Source organism: Ursus arctos, unplaced genomic scaffold (assembly GCF_023065955.2).
Source record: "Ursus arctos isolate Adak ecotype North America unplaced genomic scaffold, UrsArc2.0 scaffold_19, whole genome shotgun sequence".
Lineage (NCBI taxonomy): Eukaryota > Metazoa > Chordata > Mammalia > Carnivora > Ursidae > Ursus > Ursus arctos.
Window position 1 is genome coordinate 8,023,239 of NW_026622863.1, and position 25,340 is coordinate 8,048,578.

The 25,340-nt window shown below is 57.9% G+C and overlaps 1 protein-coding gene across 3 annotated transcripts in view; it reads right to left on the reverse strand.

Annotated features, from left to right (window-relative positions):
• The window catches only part of ZNF423 (zinc finger protein 423), a 318,969-nt gene that overhangs the window by 118,691 nt on the left and 174,938 nt on the right, over nucleotides 1–25,340 (reverse strand). For all 3 annotated transcript variants that reach the window (XM_026494717.4, XM_044382369.3, XM_057314098.1), the window contains 2 exons: nucleotides 15,014–18,228; nucleotides 8,244–8,328 (listed from right to left, as the gene is read on the reverse strand). In XM_026494717.4, coding sequence (XP_026350502.4) covers nucleotides 8,244–8,328; nucleotides 15,014–18,228 — 3,300 coding nt within the window. The remainder of the gene's footprint in view (nucleotides 1–8,243; nucleotides 8,329–15,013; nucleotides 18,229–25,340) is intronic.

The following is a 25,340-nucleotide window of genomic DNA, read 5'->3' on the forward strand; positions in this document are numbered from 1 at the left end:
ATTAATATTCATAGCTACAGCAGATGGAGCAAACAGTTGGTGCTTAATAAAGCTCTGCTGGAGGGTGGGGGGATGGGGTAATTGGGTGATGGGCATTGAGGAGGGCACTCCATGTAATGAGCACTGGGTATTATAAGCAACTGATGAATCACTCAATTCTACCCCTGAAACTAATAAGATACTATATATTAACTAAATTGAATTTAAATAAAGAACTTTAAAAAAAAAAAAAGCTCTACTGGATAAATGAAAATGAGTCCCTTCCTAAAGGAGTCTGTTCAGAAAATGCTCTCATCAGTGATTCTGGATTCTTACTCCAACTCAGGCTCACAGCACACCGTGTGCCTTTGAGGAACCACCTCCCTTCTTCCCACCTCCCCTCCCCGGGCAGACGAGCTGGAAGCCAGAGCGGGCAGGGACCTAGGGGACTGACTGGCCAGTGAGGGCCACCCCGACTCCCTCGGGAGAGGGGTCTACCGTCAGAGGAGAAGGTCTCCCCCTCCCTGCCCACCGGGTCCTAGAGACACATGAGGAAGGGGGGCCGGTGTAAGGCTCTGGTACCCTACTGGAAGCCCAGGGCAGAAGGGGCCGAGCCCTGGGGCCACCACGGACCATGGAACCCTTGTTTTCTGCCCTCCCTCCAGGAAGGCTCAGCCAGAAGCAGATGCGAGGGACACTGCCCATGTACCAGCGGCTCCCCAGCAGCCAAATGACCATAAAGGGCACTCGGGAAAGTCCATCCAACAGAACAGGCTGCCACATCCATGGTAACAAAAAGCAAGAAGACAAGGCCATGCCTGCGGGCGGGCCCATACAAGAGGGTGCCGGGCCCCCAGTCCCTGCCCCTCCAGGACTGGCGCCATTGCTAGCTCCTCTCCAACCTTCCTCCTCCTCTCACCAGTGATGCTCTCCCTGTAGCCTAGAAACACACTCTGGCGTCTCCCTCTTAAAAATGCAAACGCTTCCTGGGACCCTCGGACCCCTCCAGCTCCTGCCTCTCCCCCTCCCTTCCCAGCCTGGAACCTGGCAAGTCGAGGCAACACTACTGATCTCTCCCGTCCCCTCAGTTCATTCCTCATTCCAGCGACCCTGCTCTTGCAGACCGTCCAGCAGACCGTCTTCAGCCTCCCTCCTGCGGGCCTCTCTGTGGCTTTGTGCAGTGCTGCCCGGAAGCACTGGGCTGTCTCAACACCGTGCTCCTCCCAGCTGCCTCCAGCATATATGCGGATGCTTCCAGACCCCTTCTCCAGCCCAGGCCTCTCTCCTGAGCCCTCGGCCCCTGTGGCCTACTGCCGGCCAGACCAGCACACGGATCGCCTGGGAGCATCTTGTGCAAGATCATATCACACACACACTCAGGCCCATTGAGTGTGATGAGCATTCAAGGGTCAGAGTTCAGAGGATTCCAGGCTCTGAATCCTGGAATCACACTGCCTGAGTTCAAATCCCCCCTCTGCAACTTACTGACAACACACGAATCCCCTGAACACCCCACGTCCAAAAGAGGAAAAATAACAGTGCCCCCCACCAGTTGTAGGAGTGAGTGTGACAACAGGTGTGGAGATCTTGCTGCCTGGGCCCAGTACTCAGTCAGCCTCACCTGTAAGGTCATTACTAGGGTCAGCTTTGCCAGCCCTGCAGTCACTACCTTTCCTCAGGCACAGTATCATCTTCTACCCGTCACCCAAAACTTGGTCCCGAGACCCCTAACTTCTCCCCTTCCCATAGCCATTCAATTTTGCCCAGTCCTGCTGGTTTTGCCTCTTAAATGTTTCTCAAACCCACACCCTCCTAACCAACACCCTCATCTTCTCTCACTGACCCCACTGCACTGTCTCTGTGATCTGCCCACCTCCTGCCTCATGATTTTTCCTGAAGCGACGCTGCTTTGTCTGTAATTTCCCCACATACTAGATGGGCCTGTTCTCTGTGAATTGGCTTCTGGTGTTTTCTCTGCCTGGAACGCCCCTTCCACCTTACTTCCCGTCCTCTTAGGTGTCACCACTTCCAGGAAGTTTTCCTGGAGGCCCAGATTGGGAAACATGCCTATCCTTTGAGCTTCCATATCTCACACTTGAGACATCACATAGAACTTTCCTTTTGGGGTTATTATCTCCCCAACTGGATGAGAGGAAAGTTCCTCACTGAGCCTCCCCCTGACCAAGGATCTCAATCATGTTTACTGAGCTGAGGTTATTATTAGAGGAAACCCCATCTACAGAGGCCTTTCCCCCTCTTAAAAAAGAAGAAGAAGGAGGAGGAGGAGGAGGAGGAGGAGGAGGAGGAGGAGGAGGAGGAGGAGAAATCTGTGAAAATAAGAACATTTCCAGTATTTTAAAACCCAGAACTGACGAATCCTTCATAAACCGAAGTGCTTGATCAACAGCTTCCTCAAACCAACCAATGAGGTTCAAAGTCAGGGAAACTGAGTCCTCTCGCCCTTAGGGGCTGCTAAGGGGATTCTGGAAAAATAAAAATAAAGAAATGTAAAAGAATGGGAGGATATGCTGTCTGTATAGGCTTGCTATTCTGACAGAGCAGTTCCAGAACTTGAAATGTAATCTCTGGGCGGGGGGGGGAGGGAGACGTTTTCTTCACGTTTTACGGGTGGACAGATGTTTTAGGTCTGGGCATTTCCTAAATCCAAAGCACCACGGAAGAGCCGAACACAGTCCCCTTAGGCAACATGTGTTCATGGTAGACAGTACACAGGGACCCCTCCTCCTTGTCCTTTCCATGTGTTTTCCTCTTCCGTTACATCTGAGGGGTTTTGTATTTCCCTGGTGGGAGGGTGACACACTAATTTCCACACCAGAACTCCCCTCCCCTCCCAAATGCTGCTGGCCAGGCCTTCAGCGCGGGTCCCGGGCGTGCAAGCAGCTGCAGAACGAGTGGGGACCCAGACTGCAAGGTGGCTTTCAGGGTGTCTCTAGGGATGTGCGTCTTAAAGACTTGGGAGCCAGAAGCCCCCACCACACACACACACACACACCCTCTGCGGGGACCATGGCCCATCCTGCCACAGAGAGGGAAGGGCCAGGGAAGGGACAACAGACAAGGACCACCAGCCCAGCATGTGGGGGGCGGGATTTTAAAGGCCTGAGCAGGAGGTGGGATCTTCCAGATGCCCCCAATTTCTTCATCCCCACAGCAAAGCTTAGCCCTCAGAGGCACCCAGGGAATGGGGCTGATGTGACCGGGAAAACAACATCCCCAGAATGCCTAATGCCCCACTGGACCGAGTCTGACTCTGGCCTGGCTGGCTGCCTGCCACAGAGTCCGCAGCCACTTTCCAAGGACATAGAGGGTGAACGTTCCTGTCAAGGTTCCCTGAGGACTGTCCCTTCCCAGCCCTGACCCTCCTCAGGGCTCCCCCCAGGGGCCCGTGAAGCCCTGGGTAAAGACACCAGGGTCCAGAGCTGAGTCACTCCCTCAGGGCCAGCCTGGGTCAGAGCAAGTTCGTTATTTCAAGGACAAGTTCTCAGACCCCTTATGCAGCCACGCCCAGCAGGAACCAAGGGGAGAAACATCCACGGGCAGCTGAGAAGCGGGCAGGCCCAACGCTGGCAAATTGGCTTTCTTCGGGGTCTGAGGCCTCAGGTGCCCCAGAAGGGCTGCACACGCTCTGTGCCTACCTGTTCAACATGCAGAGCAAGACTCTCCCCCCGTTCCAGCCACTGGAAGGGGGCCCTGCCTCTGAGCCAGGCCACAGGAAGCCCAAGGCAGGCCTCGCGCAGAGACATTTTCGGGGGCGGGGTGGGGGGGCATCCTTCCCGATGTGGAGGCAGTGGCTGGTGGGCAATGGCAGCTGGGGGGGGCCGGGTCATCCCCGTGGGAGGCCGCAGAACAGGGCTGTGGACCGCTCCAAGTTTTTGATGTGCCTGCTGGGGGAGGGGGCGTCTAAAACCATTTCAAAAGCTGGGGGAAGCCCAGAGAAGGGGGCCTCGTTCCCTGTGGGGAGGGGGGATTTCAAAGGCAACCCTGCTGCTGAAAAGGTTTCAAAAAACCCTTGCCTTTCTATCGGCTCCAAATCACTCCCTCGCCAGCAGCAGCCGGAGAGGGTGCTGGGAAAATGTTCCCAAGGAGACGCGTCCCTGAGTCATCATAACTCCCAGGGTCTGGAGGCTGCAGAGCCACGAAGAGGCCCCCCGCTATAAAAAGGCCGCTTTAGTAGCCCCCAGGGGAGGTCTCCAGCAGTCCAGGTCCCTGGGGAGGTCGGCCTCAGACCCCCCGCGCCCCACGTTTATGAGAAGGCCGCCAAGCTGAACAGCACCGCTTCTACCCGCCAAGTCCCCTTGGTGCTGCTAAGGGGGGCTTTTGCCCCCACCAGCTGCAGGCATCCACTCCGGCCTCGGGCCATTTAGCAGGGAAAGCTGTCCACAGGGACACTGGGCCCCAACAGTTTTTACTGGGACTTCGGAGCCAGCCCCAGCTGGGGCTCTTGGGCCCAGTACTCTTCCATTCCTATCTCCCACCATTGCCCCTGCCACCTTCCCCAAGCCACCGGGGCCGAGGAGGCACACCATACAAACCAGATATCAAATAACGGTTCTATCACCTCCCTCCTCTCTTCTCTCCTGGCCTCAGCCCCACCTCCGGGCCAGGCCAGCAGGTCTCTGTTCCCCTCTATCTTCTTCCCCCCTCAACACTGCAGCCAGATTCATCTCCCTAAAGCACTCAGCTACATCCAGGCTGTCCTCTGCTCCCAAACCTTCAATGGCTCCCTAGTGCATGAGCCCAAGGTTGCACATTCAGGTGCCCACAGGGACCAGGCTGGGGACACAAATGAGCAAAGCAGCCCGTAAAAGACAGTAGGGATGGGTGGGACTATGGTGCCTGGGAACACACGATCCCAGCTGCCGCCGAGCTCATCAGTTGCGCCATATGGGAACCCAGGGCCCTGGCTGCCACCTCTTCTGGTTTTTTAAGAAAAGCCAAATAAATCCCCAGATTTGGACTCTGGCCCACAGGGTCAAGTCCAAACCCAACCCCCTTAACCTGGCATTCAAGGCCCTCTGTGGCCTAGCCCCAAGCTACCTCCCCACCCTCACTGCCCACGATGCTCCCACATGAGAGGCCTCCATCCCAGCGAGGTGGGGCTCCTCCAAGCCCCCAAACTCTCTCCTCTGCTCCTGCCTCTGAGTCTGGCTCGCCCCACGGTCCTCCCACAGACACTGCTCCCCACCTCCTCCATCTAACAGCCCATCCTGCAAGGACCTCCTTCCGCTGAGCCCTCCGAGGCCGCTGCTCTCCGGTGACTGGCCTTCCTTGTTAAAGCTGTGCCCTCGGTCAGTGATGGGCCTGCCACAGAGAAAACTCCTCTTCCGCTTTCAACACCCAGGCCTTTCTGACAGACCTCTCTGCATCCCGCAGTCCTCGTTCTGGGAGCGTCAACCTCCCGGCATTGTGCGCTACCTGGATGCCGGATGCCATCAGCTTCCCCTGCGGGCAGCGCGGGGTCCTTCCTGCCACAGACCCCGGCAGGGAGCCACACACAGTGCAGAGAGTCCAGCCTTATTCAGACCCTGGTTCTGCTACTTTGTCTCTGGAAGAACTCGGATACCTCGCTGAAGCTCCTCGATGAGACGGAGGAGGGCACCTCCATAGGGGACCTGGCATGTGGCAGGGCTCGGCACCCTCACCCAGTGACACCTCCCTTCCCAGCATGATGTGTGTGTCGTGGTGTCTCCTACGGGGTGCCGTAAGGTCCCTGAGGGCAGGGACCAGGTCCCCTCCTCCCTGGATCACCTGAGACCTCCCTAGCACTCCACATGCAAGAGGTGCTCGATCAATGTTCTTTGATAAATGGGGTTGATGAGGCCAGGGCAGGGCCGGCAGGTGGGGAGGGCAGGTTAGAGCAAGAGACTGCACCCTGCCCCCAGAGGCATGGCTCTCATAGGGTCCCCAGCCCATGCCTCGCAGGGTGGGCCCTGCATGGGGATACGGCATGGTGACACTTTCTGCAATTGCATGAACATCTCCTTCGGACTCTCAGGCTGAGACGAGCAGCTCCTTGCTGCCTGTTCCCCGTGTGTCCTGGGAACCAGGCCGGCTCACGGCACTGCAGAGCAGGCTCAGGTGAGGGGCCCTGCCCAGCCCCCTGACAGCACTGCCTCCCTCGGGAGCCCGGCGCTCTGCTCGCACCGAGCTCCGGATGCCCCTTCGGCCCCCCTTTCCCATCACCCAGCCCACCTCTCTAGTTAGGAGCAACTCCCTAGACTTCCACCTAAGGACACACGGCTTCCAGGCTCTGCGCAGAAGGAGAGGTGGAAGGGGGGTGGGTGGGGGAAGCACCTTTGAAATCACTGTGGTCCAATTAGCCAGGCTCTTGCCCTTCGTGCTTACAAACAGGCACACACATTAACACCTGCTACAAAAGCAAACATTTTTAGATATCTTCATCTTTACCTCCTTGACACTCCCATGAAAGCGCTCTCAGCAGCCAGTGACTGACAGGATAGTTTCCTTCTTCTGCTTCAGCAGGGGGCTTTCGAACAGAAGAAATTAAAAAGCCACCAATCTCCCTGTCAGGCTGAACTCCCGGGGCCTTACCTGCCCTTCCTCAGCTCCCCGTGACCCCTCACCACCGGGCGAGCCCCACCCCGCACACGGTTGGGGTCTGCACCTTCAGGGGGACCACTCAGAGTCACCGGGACACGAAACACCCCAACCCACCGAGCGTGCCAAGGCCGCCGCTGCGGGGGGACCAGGGTACCACCCTCACCCTGAGCATGACTTCCCTGAAGAAGGGTCTTAGCTCCTTCTGTGGAGAACGTGGATGGTGGCACAGGGTAGACGATTCTCCTGCCTTGCCGGTGGGATGGCAGTTTCACACAACCGCCTTGGAAATCTGCCCGTCTGTATCTACTGAGTGTGAGCCTCCTGGTAACCCATGACCCACCAACTCCAGCCCTCCCGATCTTTCCATTCAAACCGCACGCACCCACTCTCACCAACATCCACATACGAGAACGTCCCAGCAGCGCACGACCTGAAACCACTCCCACGCGGAAATGACCGAGATACCCATCAAGAGTCGAACAGACAAGATACTTGGCGACGCGTTCGTACGACAGAATAGTACACACCCGTGAGAAGGGGCGACGTCCAAACTATGGGCACGAACGCAAATGAGCAAAAGCCGCCGGACACCAACAAGCAGAGACCGTACAATCTCGTTTACATCAAGTGCAAAAGGGGCCAAAAAAGCCCTATGCCATTCGACATCAGGACGGTGACGACGTTTCGTTGGTGGGGGGAGGGCCTGGAGGTGCCAGGAGGGGGCTTCTGGGGTGCAGAGATACTCTGCTTCCTGGCGGGGCTGTTGCTTACACAGGTGTGCTCGGTTCGTGAGAATTCACGGAGCTGCGCGGTTAATGATCTCTTTGAATGTATGCAATTAAGGGTTGTGTAAAACAGCACTCCGTCGGCACGGCGATCTTTAAGACTACAATGGAAAGATATTCGAGGAAGTGAAGGGTCAGCCTCGCTGTTCGGACTGCAGGGGTCTTGGAGAAGGCAACCATGCTTCCACCAGACACCCAGGGCACCAGGATTCCAGAAACTCCCAGAGCCCTCACTGCCTAGTCCTCCACCCCCTGGGCCAAGCCCCCATGCTCACCGGAAATCCAACCCAGCTCCCTCCTACACCGAGGGCATCCCCAGCCGCCGGGGAGCCCACACCCGTCCACGCAAGGCGCAGAAGACCTCACGCCTTCCCTCCGTACCTCTGGCCAAGAGGGGACACTACGGTGCTTTGAAAGTCCCCCTTCTGGAAAGGCTGCATTTTCCAAAGTCCAAAACCACTTGAAGAGGAATAGGAAAAGTACTGAAATAACTTTGTAAGCACTCTGTTTTGACAACGTGCCTGAGGAATTCACCACATTTAGCGGGGAAATGCAAGCAGTTAAATCTATTCAATGTCATGACATACGAAATTGAGGCATAATTGCCCCTGAGTGCTTGACAACTAGAAAGCACTTCGTTTCAGAAATGGAGGGAAATTTATGCTGGGAAATGGAAGAGATTGTCAAAAGTTTGATTGTAATGTGAGTGGAGCTGCGACAAGCAGGCTGGATGGGGAAAGTGCTCCAGCTCTTACATTTTACTCCATTGGAAATGTCTCTGAAACAGCAGCTGTGACTCCATCTTTCACCCTAAAAGCAGTGAAATGATGACTGGAGGCACAAATCCCAAACCCCGATGAGCGGCCCCGGCACGGGTGGGAGGAAACGCTCTCTTACCAATCATGTGGTTGGCAACATGGATTTGGATCTCTCTCTCGTTCTCAAAGGTCATCTGGCACTTGATGCACTGGTATGTCTTCTTCTGTTTGGAAGCCAAAAAGAAAGGAATTAGATAGTCAGGAAGTAGAAAAGAGCATAAAGCAAAAGGGCCTGGAGGTCCCGGCTCAAGACTTTCCAGAATGGCTCTGGTCCCCTCCCAGGTCTTTCCGGGTCATTGTCTTCCTACCTGCCTCCGAATCTAGCTCTGCAGCCTGGGGAAGGGGAGTGGGCTACATTCTAAGGGAGGTGCTCCTCTGTTAGATCTGGGGACATTGCCATGGTGGGAATCACCATCCCAAGGTGAGAGCACACAGTATGACCATGGAAAGGAAGTTGAGGGAGGCTGCCCTGCTTGGAGCATGCTCAGATCCATCTATGCTTCCCCCAGCTACCCAACCATCCATCTACCCATCATCCATCCATCTACCTATCCGCTATCTACCTATCCAACTCCCCCCCCATACACACACATTCAGCTGTCTACCCATCAATCCATCTACCCATCTTATCATCCATCTACACATACACACCTACCATCACCCATTCATCCATCCATCCGTCTGCCTGTTCATTGGTCTGCCTTCCCCTACCTTCCTCTACCTATCCTCTGTCTAATCATCTACCCACCCATCCACCTATCCCACCATACAACTATCGTTCCATCCGTCCAGCTACTCTCTTTACCCGCCCTAAGGACCATGTGGCCAAACAGGGGATACCGCTCCTGCCAATCTTGGTGCTTAGAAGTAACTGAGGAATTCCTCATTTGCCCTGGGCACACAAGGCCACGGGTGATCCTACAGCTGGCTTTCACACACAGGAAGCTGAGACCAGCTGCCTTGAGGGGTGGGAGCAGGAAAACAGAGATCATCGGAAGCTTCCGAGCTTCTGGGAGACCCATTCCAAAGAGTGGAGCTCATTCTCAGCAGCTAAGCCTGGCTGGGTGATGGTGAAAGCAGGCCCCTGTGGACGGGGGCAGTATTGCCTGTGTGGGGGAAGGTCTGTGGCTGTGGGTTTTTATGAAGGGGACAGGGTGGTAGTGGAATCCAAAATATCCAAGCTTTTTGAAGACCACTTCAGCTCCAGCACGATGGGGCCTCCTTCCACCCCTGGAAAAGGGAGTGGGACTTTGGATTTCTCGGATTTCTCGACTCAGGCCCAACCCTCAACGATGAGGCCAGGATAAACCACCAGGGGGCTCAGTTGTCTCAGCTCCCAGGGTGGCTCCAACCACATCTGCAGCTCCCTCGAGGGTCCCACCTCCAGGCCTTTGCCCACGCTGTGTCCTCCACTAGGAGTATACTCTTTCCATCCTTAAGGACTCTGTTCAAATGTCACCTCTGCTGAGAAGCCTCCTCTTCCCACCCCGGGATGAGTGCAGGGGCCCCCCAGCCCGAGCTTATGCTTAAAGCATCTAATTCCTCGGCACACGGATTTGTCATGGCTGAATCACTTGTTTGTGCCCCCCCCCCCCCACTGCACTGCAAGCACCCAGACGCCCAGGATGTACTTCGTCCACCTGTGAGATCCCAGGGCCGGCAGAGACTCCCTGCTGGGGAAGCATTTGTGGAACAAATGAGCAAAGTTGCAAATACTATGTTGCAAAACACTCTACTAGAACAGAAGGAACAAAGAGAACCAAAGACGGATTCTGTACACCGACCGGATCCTCGCCAGCCGGCCCAGGGCGAGAGCCTCATAACGACGTCACTTTTATTACCATTGTTATCGGTGCTGAGCAAATCCCGGTCAAACACATGAGTGAAGAAACAACAGTCTTGGCTGGTGCTGGGAGCTTAGGTTCCAGAGGCAGCGTCCCTGCTCAGGCTCCAGGACCGGCTCTGATAAGACCGGGGCCCTTCCCCAACATTGCAGAAGACCCAGGGGTTCCGAAGAGTGGCTGAGAAGTGGGCATTTAGCCTTGAAATGCCCCAGGAAGAATGGCATGAGGCTGGGGGGCAGGACAGGACTGGGGGTTCTGGCCACACAAGAGACAGAGGAGATGTTCAAGCCAGAGGAGATGGTGGGGACTGAGGTCTTCTGGGGGGACACAGGCCCCAAGCCCCCATGTCAGCTCAACTCCACATCCGTGCTCACGGAGAGCAATGATCTTGGGTCTCTCCACTGTCAAAGTCATTCATTTCTTTACACATGCGTGCCCCATCCCCTTGATGCGGGAAGAAAAGAAGGGAGGGAGGGGTGAGGGAGAATGAAACACAGCCCCGGAATGTCCACACCAAGGAAGCCCGCTGTACAAGGAAGGCCGTGTCCCCCTCCATGGTTCTGCTTGGGTAGAAGTCTGTGGAGGCCATACCATAGCCATGGCTGGTCCAGACCAGTGCAGGGGACAGTCCATGATCAGGGTGAGTTTGGTTGTCCCACCTAGGGGCAGGTGAATGCAGTGGGTCGCTGTGCTTGGTAAAAGAATCACCAGGGGCCGGGCAGGATGAGAAGCTTTCCCCAGGGCTCCTCCATCGTGCGGCCACCCTGTCGGCAGCAGGAGGAAGAGTGCCGATAACGGGGCCTTCCTGACGGGGAGAAGGACTCCAGGCCATTCCTAAGGGAGGGGAGGCCGCTGACCACAAGAGCCTGGATGTGCGCGCACACACACACACACACACACGCACACAGAACCTGCATGCACAGGTACGGACGTGCCCACAAGGACACACACAGACACGCAAGCAGACGTATATACACTCCCACACCCCAACTCACTGTGAACACACAAGACCCCCAACCCCCGCCACACACTGCAACCTGCTCCCTGTAACACAGACACACAAGTACAACACCCATGGGTGTCCTCACAACCACAAGCTCACACGCGTTGCTGTATCCAAACTCCTCCTGGGACACAAAGGCTTCCGGCTCTCTCACTGGACCCCCAACAGCTACATCCATCACGCCCAGATGTGCCCACAGCTGCACGAGCCCATGCACACACCCCTCCCAGACACACCCTCCCGGACACACGCGCAGACTCCCGAGTGTCCACGTGTGTGCTCACACCCAGGCACCCACGCCCTGCCACACGCACAGGTTCACCAGCACCCACATCCACTAAGCACGCGGTCCCCACGCAGAGACAGCCCTTCCGGCCTTGCACGCAAAGCCAGGGCTGCCCAAGGCCCAGGGCCACAGGCACCCTGCGGGGCCGTCGGCTCCTCCGTGTTGGTGGAGCATGAGCTCAGGGACAAGCAGGAAGGACTCTCTCACTCTGTCTCCCTCCTGCTGCAACGCTGGCCAGACTCCGTCCTCCCCGAAGTACCTCCCTCTTGGTCTGTCTTCCCCTCCTCCATCCCCCAGAGACCCCCTCCTCCTCTGGAGCTTCAGTCCCCACCAGGAGACATAATTATAGAAAGAGAGAACTTCGCATTCAAAGCACCTCCTCTGTCATAAGCCCCTTCCCCAGAGCCCAGCCCAGTGGAACCAGAGCTGAGCCCCGGGGCCTGCGACCACGGCCGCCACCCCCTGCATGGCCCCCAGCAACCTCAGAGAGGAGCCCGGGGCAGAGGCAGAACACGCTTGAGACCAGTAGCAACAGGGACGAGAAGAAAGGGAGCGACGGGGAAGGCAGTCCATAGCTGCTGAATTTCCATGATGGGGATGGCAGCTCACATTGACTGAGCACCTACTATGTGCGGGCTCTGTCCATTGTGAAGACTCACAATCACTCGGTAAGCCCCACTTTAAGGGCGGAGAAAGTAGAGTTTGGGGAGGCTAAGCCACTTGGTCAGAGCTCTGCACTGCCAAGCAAGGGGCTGGGGATTTGAGGCCAGGCAGGCTGCCTCCAGAGCCGCTGTCTGAGCAGCTTTCCTCAGCAACGTGTCCCAGAACAGCCTGGACGGTCCTAGGCTAGGGAACAGAGAGCTGATACGGCCTGGCCAAGCCCTCTGACCTGTGTGAGAGCACCCAGTCTGCCCCACCTGGCACTGTGAGGACCTGGGGGGTCGATGGAGGGCTGGGGTCTGCCCACACTGGCCTAGAGTTGGGGCGATGTTGTTACTACCCATAAACAGAGTGGGGGTGGGGGGAGGGGGTGGAACCTCCATGCTTCCCGCTCCAGCCAACAGCAGCCTCAGCCCCACGGGAACCCAGTCCTCCGAGAGCTGGTTGCTATGGATACACTCCCGAGGGTCCCAGCCTGCCAGCCCCCAAGCCCTTGCTCGGCCCCCAGAGTCTGCTCTTACATGCGTGAGTCCTAGGGGAGCGAGGGGTGGGCGAACAGACATCTGGGCCCCTGCCCCCAGGCGTGCCCAGGCAGGGGGCAAGGCCCCAGAGGCTGGGTCTCCACTGGGAAGGTTCCACGCTTTGTCTGGCTCCTTTCTGCAAATGGCCCATCTGCCCAGGCCTCTAGATGTGATTGTCTGCTCAACTCCTTTCTCGCAAGACCTGGGACAGGCAGAGGAAGGCCTGTCAGGCTCCCAGAAAACAAGCCCCCTTGGATTTGAATCTCTGAACTGCCAGGCACAGCTGTGCATCTCTGGGTAGATGATTCCACCTTTCTGAGCCTGTGTACCATCTCTGCCAAAACAGAGGTCACGGCAAAGCTCCCAGGCTGTTGCATGGGAATGATATAAAACACTTTGCTCACACAGTAGGGGCTTCATGAAATGGTCCTTGATGCAGAATCCGGGGCAGAGACTGGGGAAGGGCAGGCTCCGAAAGCTCAAGGCCTTGGCGGCACCAGCAATGTGGTGGGCCGTGTGGGCAGGCAGGGATGGGGCTGGGGTGCACCTGGGAGGAGGGTGTGTGGGCCCCAGCCCTGCCACACTGTCACAAAGTCTGAACGAGAGGGTAACCATCCCAGACCCCACCCCAGAGGTGTGGGCTCCAGAGGTGCCTGGCAGAACGTGGGTCAAGAGCTCGCTTGGCTACGGCCCCACACTCCCTGGGTTCAAATCCCTTCTCTGCTTCTTGAAAGCTGGGGGCTAATAATGACCAACTGCTCCATGCCTCCGTTTCTTCATCCATAAAGGCAGTGTCATAGCGTAGATAGAAAGTGCTCGGCACAGCCTTACCCTCGGTAAGTGTGAGCTGGGATCATGAACGGGAGAGATAGCAAGTGATGTTTCCTGTGTGCCCAGCGCTTCCTTTACTCACTGAAAGCTCAGGGCAAAATACTGAGGTCGGCACAGGAAACAGTCACAATATTTAACCACGGATGAGACACAAGCACTGACCAATCACAGCAGATGCTCGTTAAAAACCCAGAAGGGCCTCCCCACCCCCCGCCGAATGCCTCCCCGGTGATGTCAGCTCCGGAGACAGACCCTGTCGCTACGTGTTGCTTCCATTATCACCCTTACTCTCTGGCTCTATAGGAGAGGACAGAGGCCCAGAGAGATCAAACCCCTAGCGGGTCCTGGAAGAGGGGCATTTGCATTTTAACCCAGCCCACCGGACTCCAGGGCCCAAAGGCTCCCCCAGTCCACCCACACTGGCCAGCCCGCCAGCCAGCGGAGGCTGAGCAGAGCTGAGAAGTGGTGCCCAGGACCAGTGCACAGTACCTCCAGTGGGTGTCCTATGGGACCCCAGCCCAGAGACATTGTCCGTACATTCTCCTTCCACTCTCTCCAGCCCTCCTTCTCTCTCGTTTTCACCCTTGAAATCCCAGAGTCCCAGGCCCCAGTTCTGATCCCACTTCTGATCCCGTAGCGGAACCCCCAGAGCTACATCCCCGTCTTCCAGCAGGCACCTGCAGCGGGTGGCCCTCCTCCAAATTCTGCCTTCCTGCCCGTGGCGCCAGCAGTGGCCCTCGAGGGACAGATCTCCCGGGATCCGCCTGGCACCTCCTCAGTCTGCAAACAGACAAGAGACTCAGCGGGAATCCCCGGGCCCGTACTGTCTGACACCCAAGAGCCACGCAGGCTCCGGGCCCACCACCAAGTGCCCCTCGGCCACTGGCCCCATGGCCCATGTGGACCCTCCAGTAGCCTGAACTTGCCCTGCCTCATTGAAACCTGGCTGTGGGCCTGTGGTCTCCCCCTGGTCTGGGAGCCCCCACGGTAAGGTCCATTTCCGATTCTCCTCCACCACCAGGCACCCCCAAATATAACGGGTACTCGGGACAAATCTGATGAACGAGTGAAAGGATCCATCAGTCACGAAGGAGAACAGTAGCTAGAACCATTCCTAGCGTCTTCCATGCACCCGCAACTGCGCTAACTGTAATGCCGTGCTGTGGGCGAGAACAGTATCGGCTGGTGATTACAGCTAGCATGATCGACCCGTGCTAAGTGCAGGTCCTGAGCCCTTTATGTGGAGACGATCTCTATGGATTATCAAAAGAATCCTGAGTCTGAAGCCCAGAGAGCAAAGAGACTCGCCCAAGGAGACTCAACACACAAGCGAGTAAGTCCACCCCAGATCTGTAAGAAAGATGAAATCATTTATAACCGTGTGTCAGCCAGGGCACGAGGCCCTTTACTTATCTTACAGCACGGGGCCCTAAAAGCAATCCTATTCCCCCTTGTGCGTACGAGCTCCTGACAGATGAGGCCCAGAGAGATAGATAACGCATGCCAATGTCACACCGTGGGAAGGGAACGGACAATCCTGGCGATCGCCTCGGAGCCTACGACGGAGCGGATGCGCTTGACCCCCGCACGACAGCGCGGCCTCTCCGGGCTACCAGAGGCGACACCACGAGGAGATACAGAGCTCGGCACGAGCAGCTCCTCCGGGGGTCAGCGGAGCCCCGAGAAACAGGGGCGGGCTCTTACCCGGGGCACTGGCGACGTCTGGGCGCCTTTCCGGGGCCCACTGGTCTCTGGCGTGAGGTCACGGTGGTCCACCTGCACGTGGCTCTCCAGGTCCTCGGCACTCTCGAACTTGACGCTGCACTCGGGGCAGCGGAGGCCGGCGCAGGGCCGGTCGGCGGGCTCGGGCGGGGCCAGGCCGCCCACCTGTCCGTTGGCGCTGCGGGCCATGCAGCCGGCACAGAGGCCGTAGGGGAGCCCGTTGACGTCGAGCTTCACCAGGTCCTGCTTGCTGCGGAACTCCTTGAGGCACAGGGCACACTTGTAGAGCTTCTGCAGCCCCTGGCCGTTGGGGGAGGACGCAGCCGAGCTGCCCGCCAGCTTCTGCATGTGGAAGGTGCCGTGGATCTTGAGCTCGAGCGTGGAGGTGACCGTCTGCATGCACACGACGCAGCGGAAGCCCGTGAGTGAGTTGCGCAGGTCGGGGTGCATCTGACAGTGCTCGATAAACTCCTCCTCGCTCTGCAGGGGCATCTTGCAGATGCGACAGGTGCCGGTGTCCAGGCTCTTGCTGTGGGTCACCTTGTGCTCGGTGAGCGTCAGCAGGGAGGGGAAGCGCTCACCGCAGATGGGGCACATGTAGTGCTTGGCGGGGCCGCGGTGCGTCTGCAGGTGCTCCCGGAGCCCGTTCTCCGAGAAGAAAGTCCGCGAGCACACGTTGCACTTGTGGCTGCCCTTGATGAACTCCGCCTTCTTGCGCGAGCCGTCGTCCTCCCCCGGCCGGATGTTGTGGTCCCGCAGCCGGTGGTTCTGCAGCAGGACCTCCATGGTGTAGGCCGCCCCGCAGATGTCGCAGCCGTACATGGGCTCCGACGCGTCCACGTCGTCCTCGCTGGCCTCGTGGCTGTTGGGCGCCTCGGGGTTCTTCAGCAGCATGCCCTGCAGGTCGGCGGGCTCCGCCTTCTTGGCGGCGGCCGGCGGCACCCCGTTGGCCGTGCCGTTCTCGGCGGCGGCGTCGAACACGCAGTGCTTCTCCCGCAGGTGCTTCTCCAGCAGGATGATGGCGTGGAAGGCCTTGCTGCAGAACTTGCAGTTGTACTTCTTGCTGTGCGTGGTGATGTGGCACTGCAGCTCCACCTCGGTGCTGAAGGTCTCCCCGCAGAAGATGCACTTGTGCGCCTTGGCCGGGTTGCCCAGGTGGCTGTGTTTGACGTGCACCTGCAGGTCGGCCTCCTTGCGGAAGTCCCAGGTGCAGGCCGTGCAGCGGTACATCTTCTTCTCGTTGCTGTGCTTCACGGCCAGGTGCACCTGGATGGACACCTTGGAGTCGAAGACCTCCTGGCACAGGGTGCAGTGGTACAGCACGAAGGTGTGCATGTCCAGCAGGTGTTTCTGCAGGTCGTCCACCGAGGAGAACTGCTTGTCGCAGCTCTCGCACACGTAGTGGGTCGACGTGGTCATGTAATGCACCGTCAGGTGCTGCAGGAGCGACTCCTGGGAGTCGAAGTCCTCCTTGCACTGGGGGCACGCCTGCTTGCGCAGCAGCAGCTCCAGGTGCAGCTTCAGGTGGGTCTGGAAGCTCTCGAAGCTGGAGAACTTGAGGTCGCACTGATTGCAGGGGTACTCGCCGTTGGAGATGGAGTTGGCGCTGGCCGAGAGCCGCTGCCGCTTGGGGGACGACACCTCCACGTCGGACGAGACCGGGCTCTGCTCCGCCTTGGACTTCTTGCTGTGGGCGAGCGGGATGTTTTTGTGGTTCTCCTTGATGTGCTTGGTGAGCTTCAGGATGGAGCCGAAGATGGGCGAGTTGGTGCAGTAGGGGCAGGAGTAGACCTCCATGAAGGACTGCGCGGGCTGCACGACCGGAGACTCCAGCTTGGCGCTGCCCATGCCGCAGTGCGCCTGCTGGATGTGCTCCGTGAGCGAGGACTCGGTCAGGAAGCCCATGGAGCACTGGTTGCAGAAGAAGGCGTTGTTGCCGTCGGGCGGGTTGACGTTGGGGCCGCAGTGCGAGACGCGGATGTGCTCCTGCAGGCTGTTGATGTCAGCGAACATCTCGGGGCAGTAGTTACAGTGGAAGGCGGAGAGGCTGCCGAGCTGCATCACCGGGTAGGCGTGGTTCTTGTGCAGCTTGCGGACGTGCTCGTTGAGGTTGTACAGCGTGGGCACGGAGTCCAGGCAGATCTGACACGTGTGGCTCTGCTGGGGCTTGTCGGCGTGGATAGTCTTCAGGTGGATCTCCAGCACGGCCAGGCTGTTGAAGTCCCGCTTGGAGCAGTAGGGGCAGCTGTAGACCACCTTGGACCAGCCCTGGCCCTCATCCCGCAGCTTCTTCTGGCCCCGCAGCGGCTTCAAGGTGGAGTCCGGGGTGGAGCCGCGCTCCACGGACGCGCTGGAGTCCGGCGTGGCGCTGCTCATGGAGGCCACGCTGCCCAGCACGGGGTCGGGGCTGACGCTGTGGTTGCTGGAGTCGGGCTGCCGGTGGCTGTCCAGGTGGCAGTAGACGCCCTCCACTGAGGAGAACTGCTCGGGGCACATGGGGCACTTGTGTTTCTGGTTGGCGTGGGCTTGGTGGATGTGGGCGAGCAGCGCGTTCTCGTCCACGAAGACCTCGGGGCAGTGGATGCACTGCAGGTCGGCCTTCTCGGAGAGCTGCGGGTGGCGGGTGAGCACGTGCTTCTCCAGCTCCTCGGTCTGGCTGAAGGTGTCCTCGCAGTAGTCGCACATGAAGTCGTCCTTCTTGGCCTCCTTCTCCGACTTGGCCAGGTGCTCCTTGTTCTTCTTGTGGGCCTGCATGTGGCTCTGCAGCGAGCTGGTGGAGGAGAAGCCGCGCTTGCACACCGTGCACTTGAACGGCTTGCTGGAGCTGTGCGTCTTCAGGTGGATCTTGAGGTGGTCGCTGCGGGAGAAGGCCGCCTCGCACTCGTGGCAGTGGTACTTCTTGTCGCCCGTGTGCAGCTTGATGTGCCGGTCACGGCTCCTCTTGTGCTTGAAGAGGCGGCTGCAATAGGTGCACTTGAACGGCAGCTTGTCGCTGTGGATCTGCTCGTGCCTCTTCAAGTAGCTCAGGCGGATGAAGGACTTGTCGCAGAACTGGCAAGGGTACGGCAGGCCCGTGCCCCCTTCCTCCTCGCCCAAGCCGAGGTCACACCCATCTCCGATCATCGGCGTGGGTGACGCAACATCCTTGCTGGAGGGAGACGAGGCCACCCAGGAGAGTTGCGGGTCGTCGTCACCATCTGCAGGGGGAAGGCGGAGAGGAGATTAGAGGCAATTCCCAGGGCCGCCCAGAAACAAGGACAGAGCCGGCTTCTGGACAGCTCGCGGGCTGAGGCCGTGCAGCTGGCCAACTGCCGCAGGGGGAGTCGGGGGAGGGAGTCCTGGGCGCGGGGGGGCGGCGGAAGCGAGTGGACATGAGGCCCTCGGTGTGCAGAGGGGGCGAAGGAGGGGCGGCAGGATATGGAAGGAACATGTCTTTCTCCTCGGCGACACCTGCCCGGGCCTCGCTGGACACCGTACCCCCCGCAGGAGGTGAGGTCTCCAGCACTTCCCTGATGGGGTCGGGGGTGCAGCCTGGAAAAAGTCACCAGAAATGACCTCACAGACCGGCAGTCCCAGAGGCCAAAAGGAGGCAGGTCCTCACCTGATCGAGACCCGGGGATTGACTCCCCTTCCAGCCCCTAGTCCTGGTGGGAAGTTCCACTTATCCTTAGGGGTGGAGGCAAAATTGTGCAAGAAAAGAAAATGCACCGAAAGGAAAGGAAAGGAAAGGAAAGGAAAGGAAAGGAAAGGAAAGGAAAGGAAAGGAAAGGAAAGGAAAGGAAAGGAAAGGAGAAAAGGCACCTTTGTGAATTCTGCCATACCACATCTGGGGCTGGAGCTGGGTCTGCTGCTACAGGGAGCAGACAGACCTAAGAGGCGCACATCCCCGGCACATGGCATCAGACGCGGCAACACCAACAGGAGTAAGCCAAGAGTGCTTGAGAAGGACCTGCAGGGTTCCCAGCCCAAACCATCCTAAGAGGGGGTGCTTGCTCTGTTCCCCCTCCAACCCCTGGATTTGCCCCAAGTCCACTCAGGACCCTGGGAGATGGCCTGAAGTGGGGCGACTAGGGGATAAGCCTGGGTGGCCCAGAGCTCAGAACCCCATGGGCCCTTAAACCCACCTCGGCAGGCAGCGGAGGCTCTCCTTGCCCAGATGACCACATGGCCAACCCTCCCTGGCCTTCGCCGGCCAGTCCAGCCTCAGGAAAACTAAACAAACCAGGGGCTGGCTGTTTCTGGAAAAACAAAGGCACACAGGACACGGCGAGCAGAGCCGGTGAGGTTCCCCCACGCCTCGGTGGGGGCTGAACTGAGCCAGCCGGAGCAAGGGAGTGAGTTCTACGGCTCAAGTTTCGCGTCAGGTGGATTTAAAACTTAATAATGAATGAAACGGACCGCAGGCTGCCACGGGCAGGGGAGAGACAAACAAAAGCTCAGATTCGGCTGCACTGACCTTGCTCTTGTAACCCCGAGAAAATGAACCACTGCCCCCGCCAGCACAGCTTAGTCTCCAGAAAAAGCCTCACAGACGTAACCCAGAAAGTCTGGGCCAGAGGCAGCCCAGATACACATACACATCCGTTCCCATACTCTGTTCCCACTGTGGCTCCCACACACGCACACTCACCTGCAGGCACGTACGCTCGCACCTGGTCGCACTCACCACAGCCACAGGCATGGTCCCGGCCCCAAGGGTCCCATACCCCGAGGCTCTCACAGTTGCCTCTGCTGTCCCGGGCAGGGTCTTGAGGGGCCCCCTCCGCACTGGCTCTGAGCCTTTCCCTGGAACCCACCCACCACCCCAACGTCCACCCTGGTCCCTGGCCTTGCCCCTGACCGTGTGAAGATCAGCTGGACCCCAGCCAGCAGCGGCGAAGCTTGGCCTGGGAGGACGAGGCTCTCTCCAAAGCTCCCAGCCCCGAGTCCTGTACCTCCCGGCAGCTTCCCCACCTCTGAAGCCCAGCCGCCCAGCCTGGCACAGGGCGCCTCCCAGAACGTCCTCCCGGGGTGAGGGCACCTGCTCCCCTGGGGGCCTCCCATTACAGGGCCCTTCGGACGGGAAGGGAAGGATGTAGCGGCTGCTAGCTCCTCGGATTAGACGCGGTGGGAGATGCCCCGGCCCCTGCCTGGTAATTCCCAGCTCTTGCCAGCTGGGCTCCGCGGGGCGCAGACAAAGGGACCCAAGGGAGGAGATGGCTGGAGCTGGGGCAGCTGGGGGACCTGCTGGGCCCCCGCCCCCCAGCCAGGCTCAACTGGCTTTTTATTATTTTGATGCCTTAGCTCAGACTCACTCAAGCTGCCACGGAGCCCTTCCTGTGCGCCTGGCGCTCTGCTGAGTGCTTTTCTCACAACTACCCATGAGGCGGGAGCAGGGCCCCTCCTACTGTAGGGATGAGGAGACTAAGGCACAGACCCAGCGACTTTCCTCAGGAAACGACAGCAACATGACATGGGTCTGGACAAGCCTCCACAGGTCTGTTACATGAGACTACCCCTGCAAAGGCAAGAGAGGCAAGGGGACCCCCACGTCCAGCCTCCAATGCAGTCACCGGCTGCACCTCCTTTGAGCCCTCCCTGACAGCAGGACCGCAACCAGCCCGCAATCTGCATTCAGGGAGGGGCCCCAGAGACCAGAGAGGTGTGGGCGCTCGCAGGGGTGATGAGCAGAGGACACAGGCTTGAACCCAGGTCAGTTCAAGGGTGAGTGGGACAAGTGACACGCCTCGCCCCAGAGACCTAGGCTGGACACGTCTTTCTGCCAGCGCTCATTTGCTCCCAAGCCCGTCATCCCCCAGGGACTAGAGCAGAGCCCTGCACTCAAAGCCCCCCTCCCCTGCTTAGTCACCAGCCCAGAGGTATTCCTCTTAACCTCCCCGACTCAGTTCCCACATGTGAGAAAAGGGAATCAGGTGAGAAGCTGATGAGAAAAATTAATGTAAAACCCACTTACATGAAATGTTCAGAAAAGGCACATCGGCAGAGACAGAAAGCAGATAAGCGGTGGCCTGCGGCTGGGGTAGGCAGCAAGGAAACTGCACACGAGCACGAGGCAGCCTTGTGGGGTCACAGCAGTGCCCCAAAACTAGGCTGTGGTAAGCACCACGACAGCTCCGCAAATCTGCTACGTTGCTCTCGCCCGCTCAAAACAAGTTAAGTTTGCGGTATACAAATTAGACTTCAAGAAAGCCGTTCAACAAAAGCACTGTTTGGCCAATAATCATAATTAGCACTAATTAGCACCACCAGTGCTGATGATATTAGCGGCTACATTTATTGGGCACGCCTCCGTGCCAGCGCCGTGGATGCTTCTCTCACCCCGGTTAATTTCCTTCTGTCCTCACGACCACTGGCGACACCCCACTTCGGAGATGAGGAAGCTGAGACTCAGGGAAGCGAGTAACTTGCCCTCGGTGCCTCGGCCAGATGCCCCCGCGGGGTCCGGCCAGAGCACCCGGTCTCCCAGGAGCGCCGGCTTCCGCTCACCCTGGTCCCACCAGACTTGGAGAAAGAAAATGGACCTGCCCAGCGCCACCGTCCCCAAGGCCCATGGCTGGGCTGCCCGGTTGGCTTTATTTTTCTGCAAACAAGTTTCAAAACTAAAGCAAAGCACATTATTCTGGGAGCCACAAACGGAGCCACTGCTGAGATGATAATCACCTGAAGGGAAATGGCCATAAGGCCCCTTATACGGAACAGGCCCAATCGGGGAAATGAGCGTGTTGACATAGAAAGTCCCAAAGTCAGGCCGCACTGTTTAAAGTCTTTTGTTCTAAACACATTTGACCCTGGCCGCTGCCGCCCCCGCCCCCTCCCAGCACAGTTTGCTTTGGGGGCACTCGGCCTAGTGTTCTAGAAGCAGGCTGGAGAAATGCTCGGGGCCAAAGCTCCCAGGACATAGGTGCAGGGAGGTCAGCAGAGGGTGAGGGCCTCTTGCTTTCCAGTAGTAACACTCCTCTTACACGGGCACGCACACCCCATGGGCACGCGCGGCCAGGACCGCACACACTCTCTGGCGGGGTGCAGAAAGGGAAGGGGTGCAGAAATGGGGCACAAGCAAACTCAGGAGCTCCTGCATGTCAAATGCTTCAGAACTCACGGAGAAGGCGGGGCCAAGAAAAGTCCCGTTCAACCAGCAACCTCGTTCCTTCCAAGTAAATGCTTGTATAGCTTTTACTATTGCGGGCGTTCTTAGAGCTTTCCGGGTGTTAACACATTCAGTTGTCTCGACAGCCCAATGAGACGGGTACTATTATTATCTCCATTTACAGCTGAGACAAGCGAGGCACAGAGAGGCTGAGTAACTTGCCAGGTGCCACACAGCTGGCAGACAGCAGGGCCGGGATTCAACCCCAGTCAGCCTGGTTGTGAGTCGGTGCCTTCACCCGCGATTTCCCACTGCTTTGGGAGGACGAGCCGTCACCCGAGATCAAGTGCCAAATGCGGTGACTACTGCAGGCCCTCGGCTCCCCCTCCCCCTAGAATGAGTACAAAGTAATATGACAAAATGAGTAGAGAAATCACTTTCAAAACGGAGATTAAAGTCATTTAAAAATGACTAATCCTGCAAAAAGGCCCTGGTTGGAAATGGGTTCTGGGAGGCTTTTGCTGTCTGCTGCAGGAAGAGAGAACCAAAACAAGCATAAAAGAGGGGAGAAATTTCGATAAAAATTCAATTAAGTAGCAAAAAGAACATTAACTGGGCTTCAGAACGCATCCGCGGCAGAAAGCGCAGGGCGGACCCCAAGCTCACGTGGCCGCGCTGGGGGCACTGAGCAGGCTGACACCGAGGCCCGGCACCGCCTCCCAGGCCCCGTCTGCGCAGAGCAGAGTGGCTGCTGCCCGGGATGGTGGGGAGCCTCGGCCCCCTGGCTCCTCCTGTCACAGAGAATGGAGGTCGCAGCTGCCGAGGAAGTGCCTGGACAGAGGCGGGGACGACAGGAGGCCCACAGGCCACAGGACCGAGCAGAAAGGGGGACCTTCCGCAGTGTGGACACAGGCTGAGGAGGAAGCGAGCCCTCGCAACCAAAGCCCTGCGAGAGGCCTAAATGGCTCTGAAAGGAGCCCTGGGAGGTGCCCTGCAGCGGACGGGGAAGGGAAAAGCACTGATACCCAGTGGCTCCAGGTTTCTAGGACATTCCTGGGCTGGGCAGCACCATCCAAGTGGACGAAAAGGACCAGATCTTCCAGACCGTGAAAGAAGGCTGCCAAACAGCAAGCCAGGTGCCTGGGGGAGAATGTGCTGGGGGCGGAGGGAAGAGAGCAGGACAGAGAGTCCGTCAGGAAATTCTGGGCTGCGGCTACGTCTGCTATAATATGGGAAGTTGGAATTTTAGTCTCCAAGGTCCCTTCAGGATGAATATAAAGGTCATTTTGTGCAAGATTCCAAGCATCCAGATTGTCTCCATGAGAGCCACAGAAAGGCCTGACAATTCTTCATGAGGCCCCAAAAGGTCTCCTCACCACTACCCCATTTCCTTGGAAAAATGGAAATTGCCAAGGAGACAAGTTCCCCACAGGACCAAGCTCTACGGTCCTCCAAGTACAGCCTCCCCTGTGGCTCCATCAGGAGCAACAGGAATGAGAATCGCGATGACCCTTCCCGAGCTCAGAGAAATGGGAACCCAGACTCAGGAACCGTGGACGCCAATCCTGTATGATACAGAAGGTCCAGAGAGAGAAGGGGACTTCCAGGGAAGATAAATTGGTGGTGCTTGCCTAGAGTACTGTCTTCAGAAGGGTCATAAAGCCCTATCTGGGCTCAGAAGACAGGAGTGCCGAAAACAACTGGTGATGTCTGCCGTGAGCACAGGTCTATTCATGTGGAATGTTCCAAGGGCACTGAGCAAATCGGAGGAAGGTGTCTAAAGAAGAGGGTTTGGGCCAGCAGGTTTCCTCCTCCAAGAAAGGAGCTGCCCATCCTCTCTGAAAAGGGAGACCTTGAGGCAGGGTCCATAAAATTCTGTTGTTCAAGTACAGATGAGAGGACTCAGAGGAGTGAATGTGCTTCAGGACACACCACAGACTGCACCCCCACGGAGCAGCCAGAACCCAAACGGGTGTCTTTCCAGACCGGAAGTGATACAAGTTCAGCCAAGGGAGGCATCTAGCCATATTCCTGATCTCTTCTTGGGAGACTTCGACCCTACCCATCTGTGTCTCCGTACTACCTGGAAGCCTGGTGCAGCAGAGGGAACACGGGGGCACCGGGCAAGCTTGGAGGCCTTCTCCCGGGGCTGCTTCCAGCTCGCGGTGATGTCAGCTTCCCTGGGAGGCCCAAGGCTTCCCCCACCCCCAGCAAACCCCAAGCAAGTGGGGGCCTAGATCCCAGGATATGAAGGCCCAGCAGGAGACAGGGGCGAGCAGGCCAGAGCTCCCAGGTGGGGGGGGGAGGCAGGCAATCCTCAGCACCTCAGCGCCTACTAGGGGCTCAGCTAACAGAGACAGAATCTAGTCTCAAACTAGGCCTGAGGGGAACAGAGGCCACAGACAGCAGGGGGACAGAATGCCTGCCTTGTTCCTTGCAGTCTGACCAGGCATCAAAGCTGGCCATCCATCCCAGAATATTCCTCAACTGAATGACATCCACACATGTAGACTCAGTACCAGTGCAAGGGGGATGGGGAGGGAAGCGAGAGGAAGTTAACAGACCATCACTCATCTTATTTCGTAGATGGGGAAACTGAGACCACACGGCAAGGAGCAGACAGATGCAGGACTAAACTCATAAAAACCGCAGCCCTTACTGTTTATGGAACATTTTCTATAAGCCAAGTTCTTTGCTAACATGTTCTTATTTGATTCTTACACTAGGAGGTAGGTACTATCAGCATCCCTTACTTTTTTCTTTTTTTTTTTTTAAGACTTTGTTTATTTATTTGAGAGAGAGAGAATACAAGTGGGGAGCCCGATGCGGGGCTTGATCCCAGGACCCCAAGACCATGGCCTGAGCCAAAGGCAGATGCTTAACTGACTGAGCCACCTAGGCGCCCCTACATTCCCCTTCTTTATAACTGCACACTGAGCCTCCAAGAAAGAAAGCAAACCCTTGAGCATACATTGCTAGTGAGTGACAGATGGCCCCCCGACCCTCCCCCACTCACTCACCAACCACCAGACTATCCTGCCTCTCCTGCCCGGAATGCGGGCTCAGGCCCAACCCACTGCAGAAGCTGCTCCCTCATGCTTGAGGCCCACCATGTACCAGCACCATGCCAGGACCAACAGCTCAAGGAGAGCCGGGAAGAGGTCCCACACTCGACAATCCCACCTGCCAAAGAGGCAAAGTCATGTCCTGCAGTGGATCAGT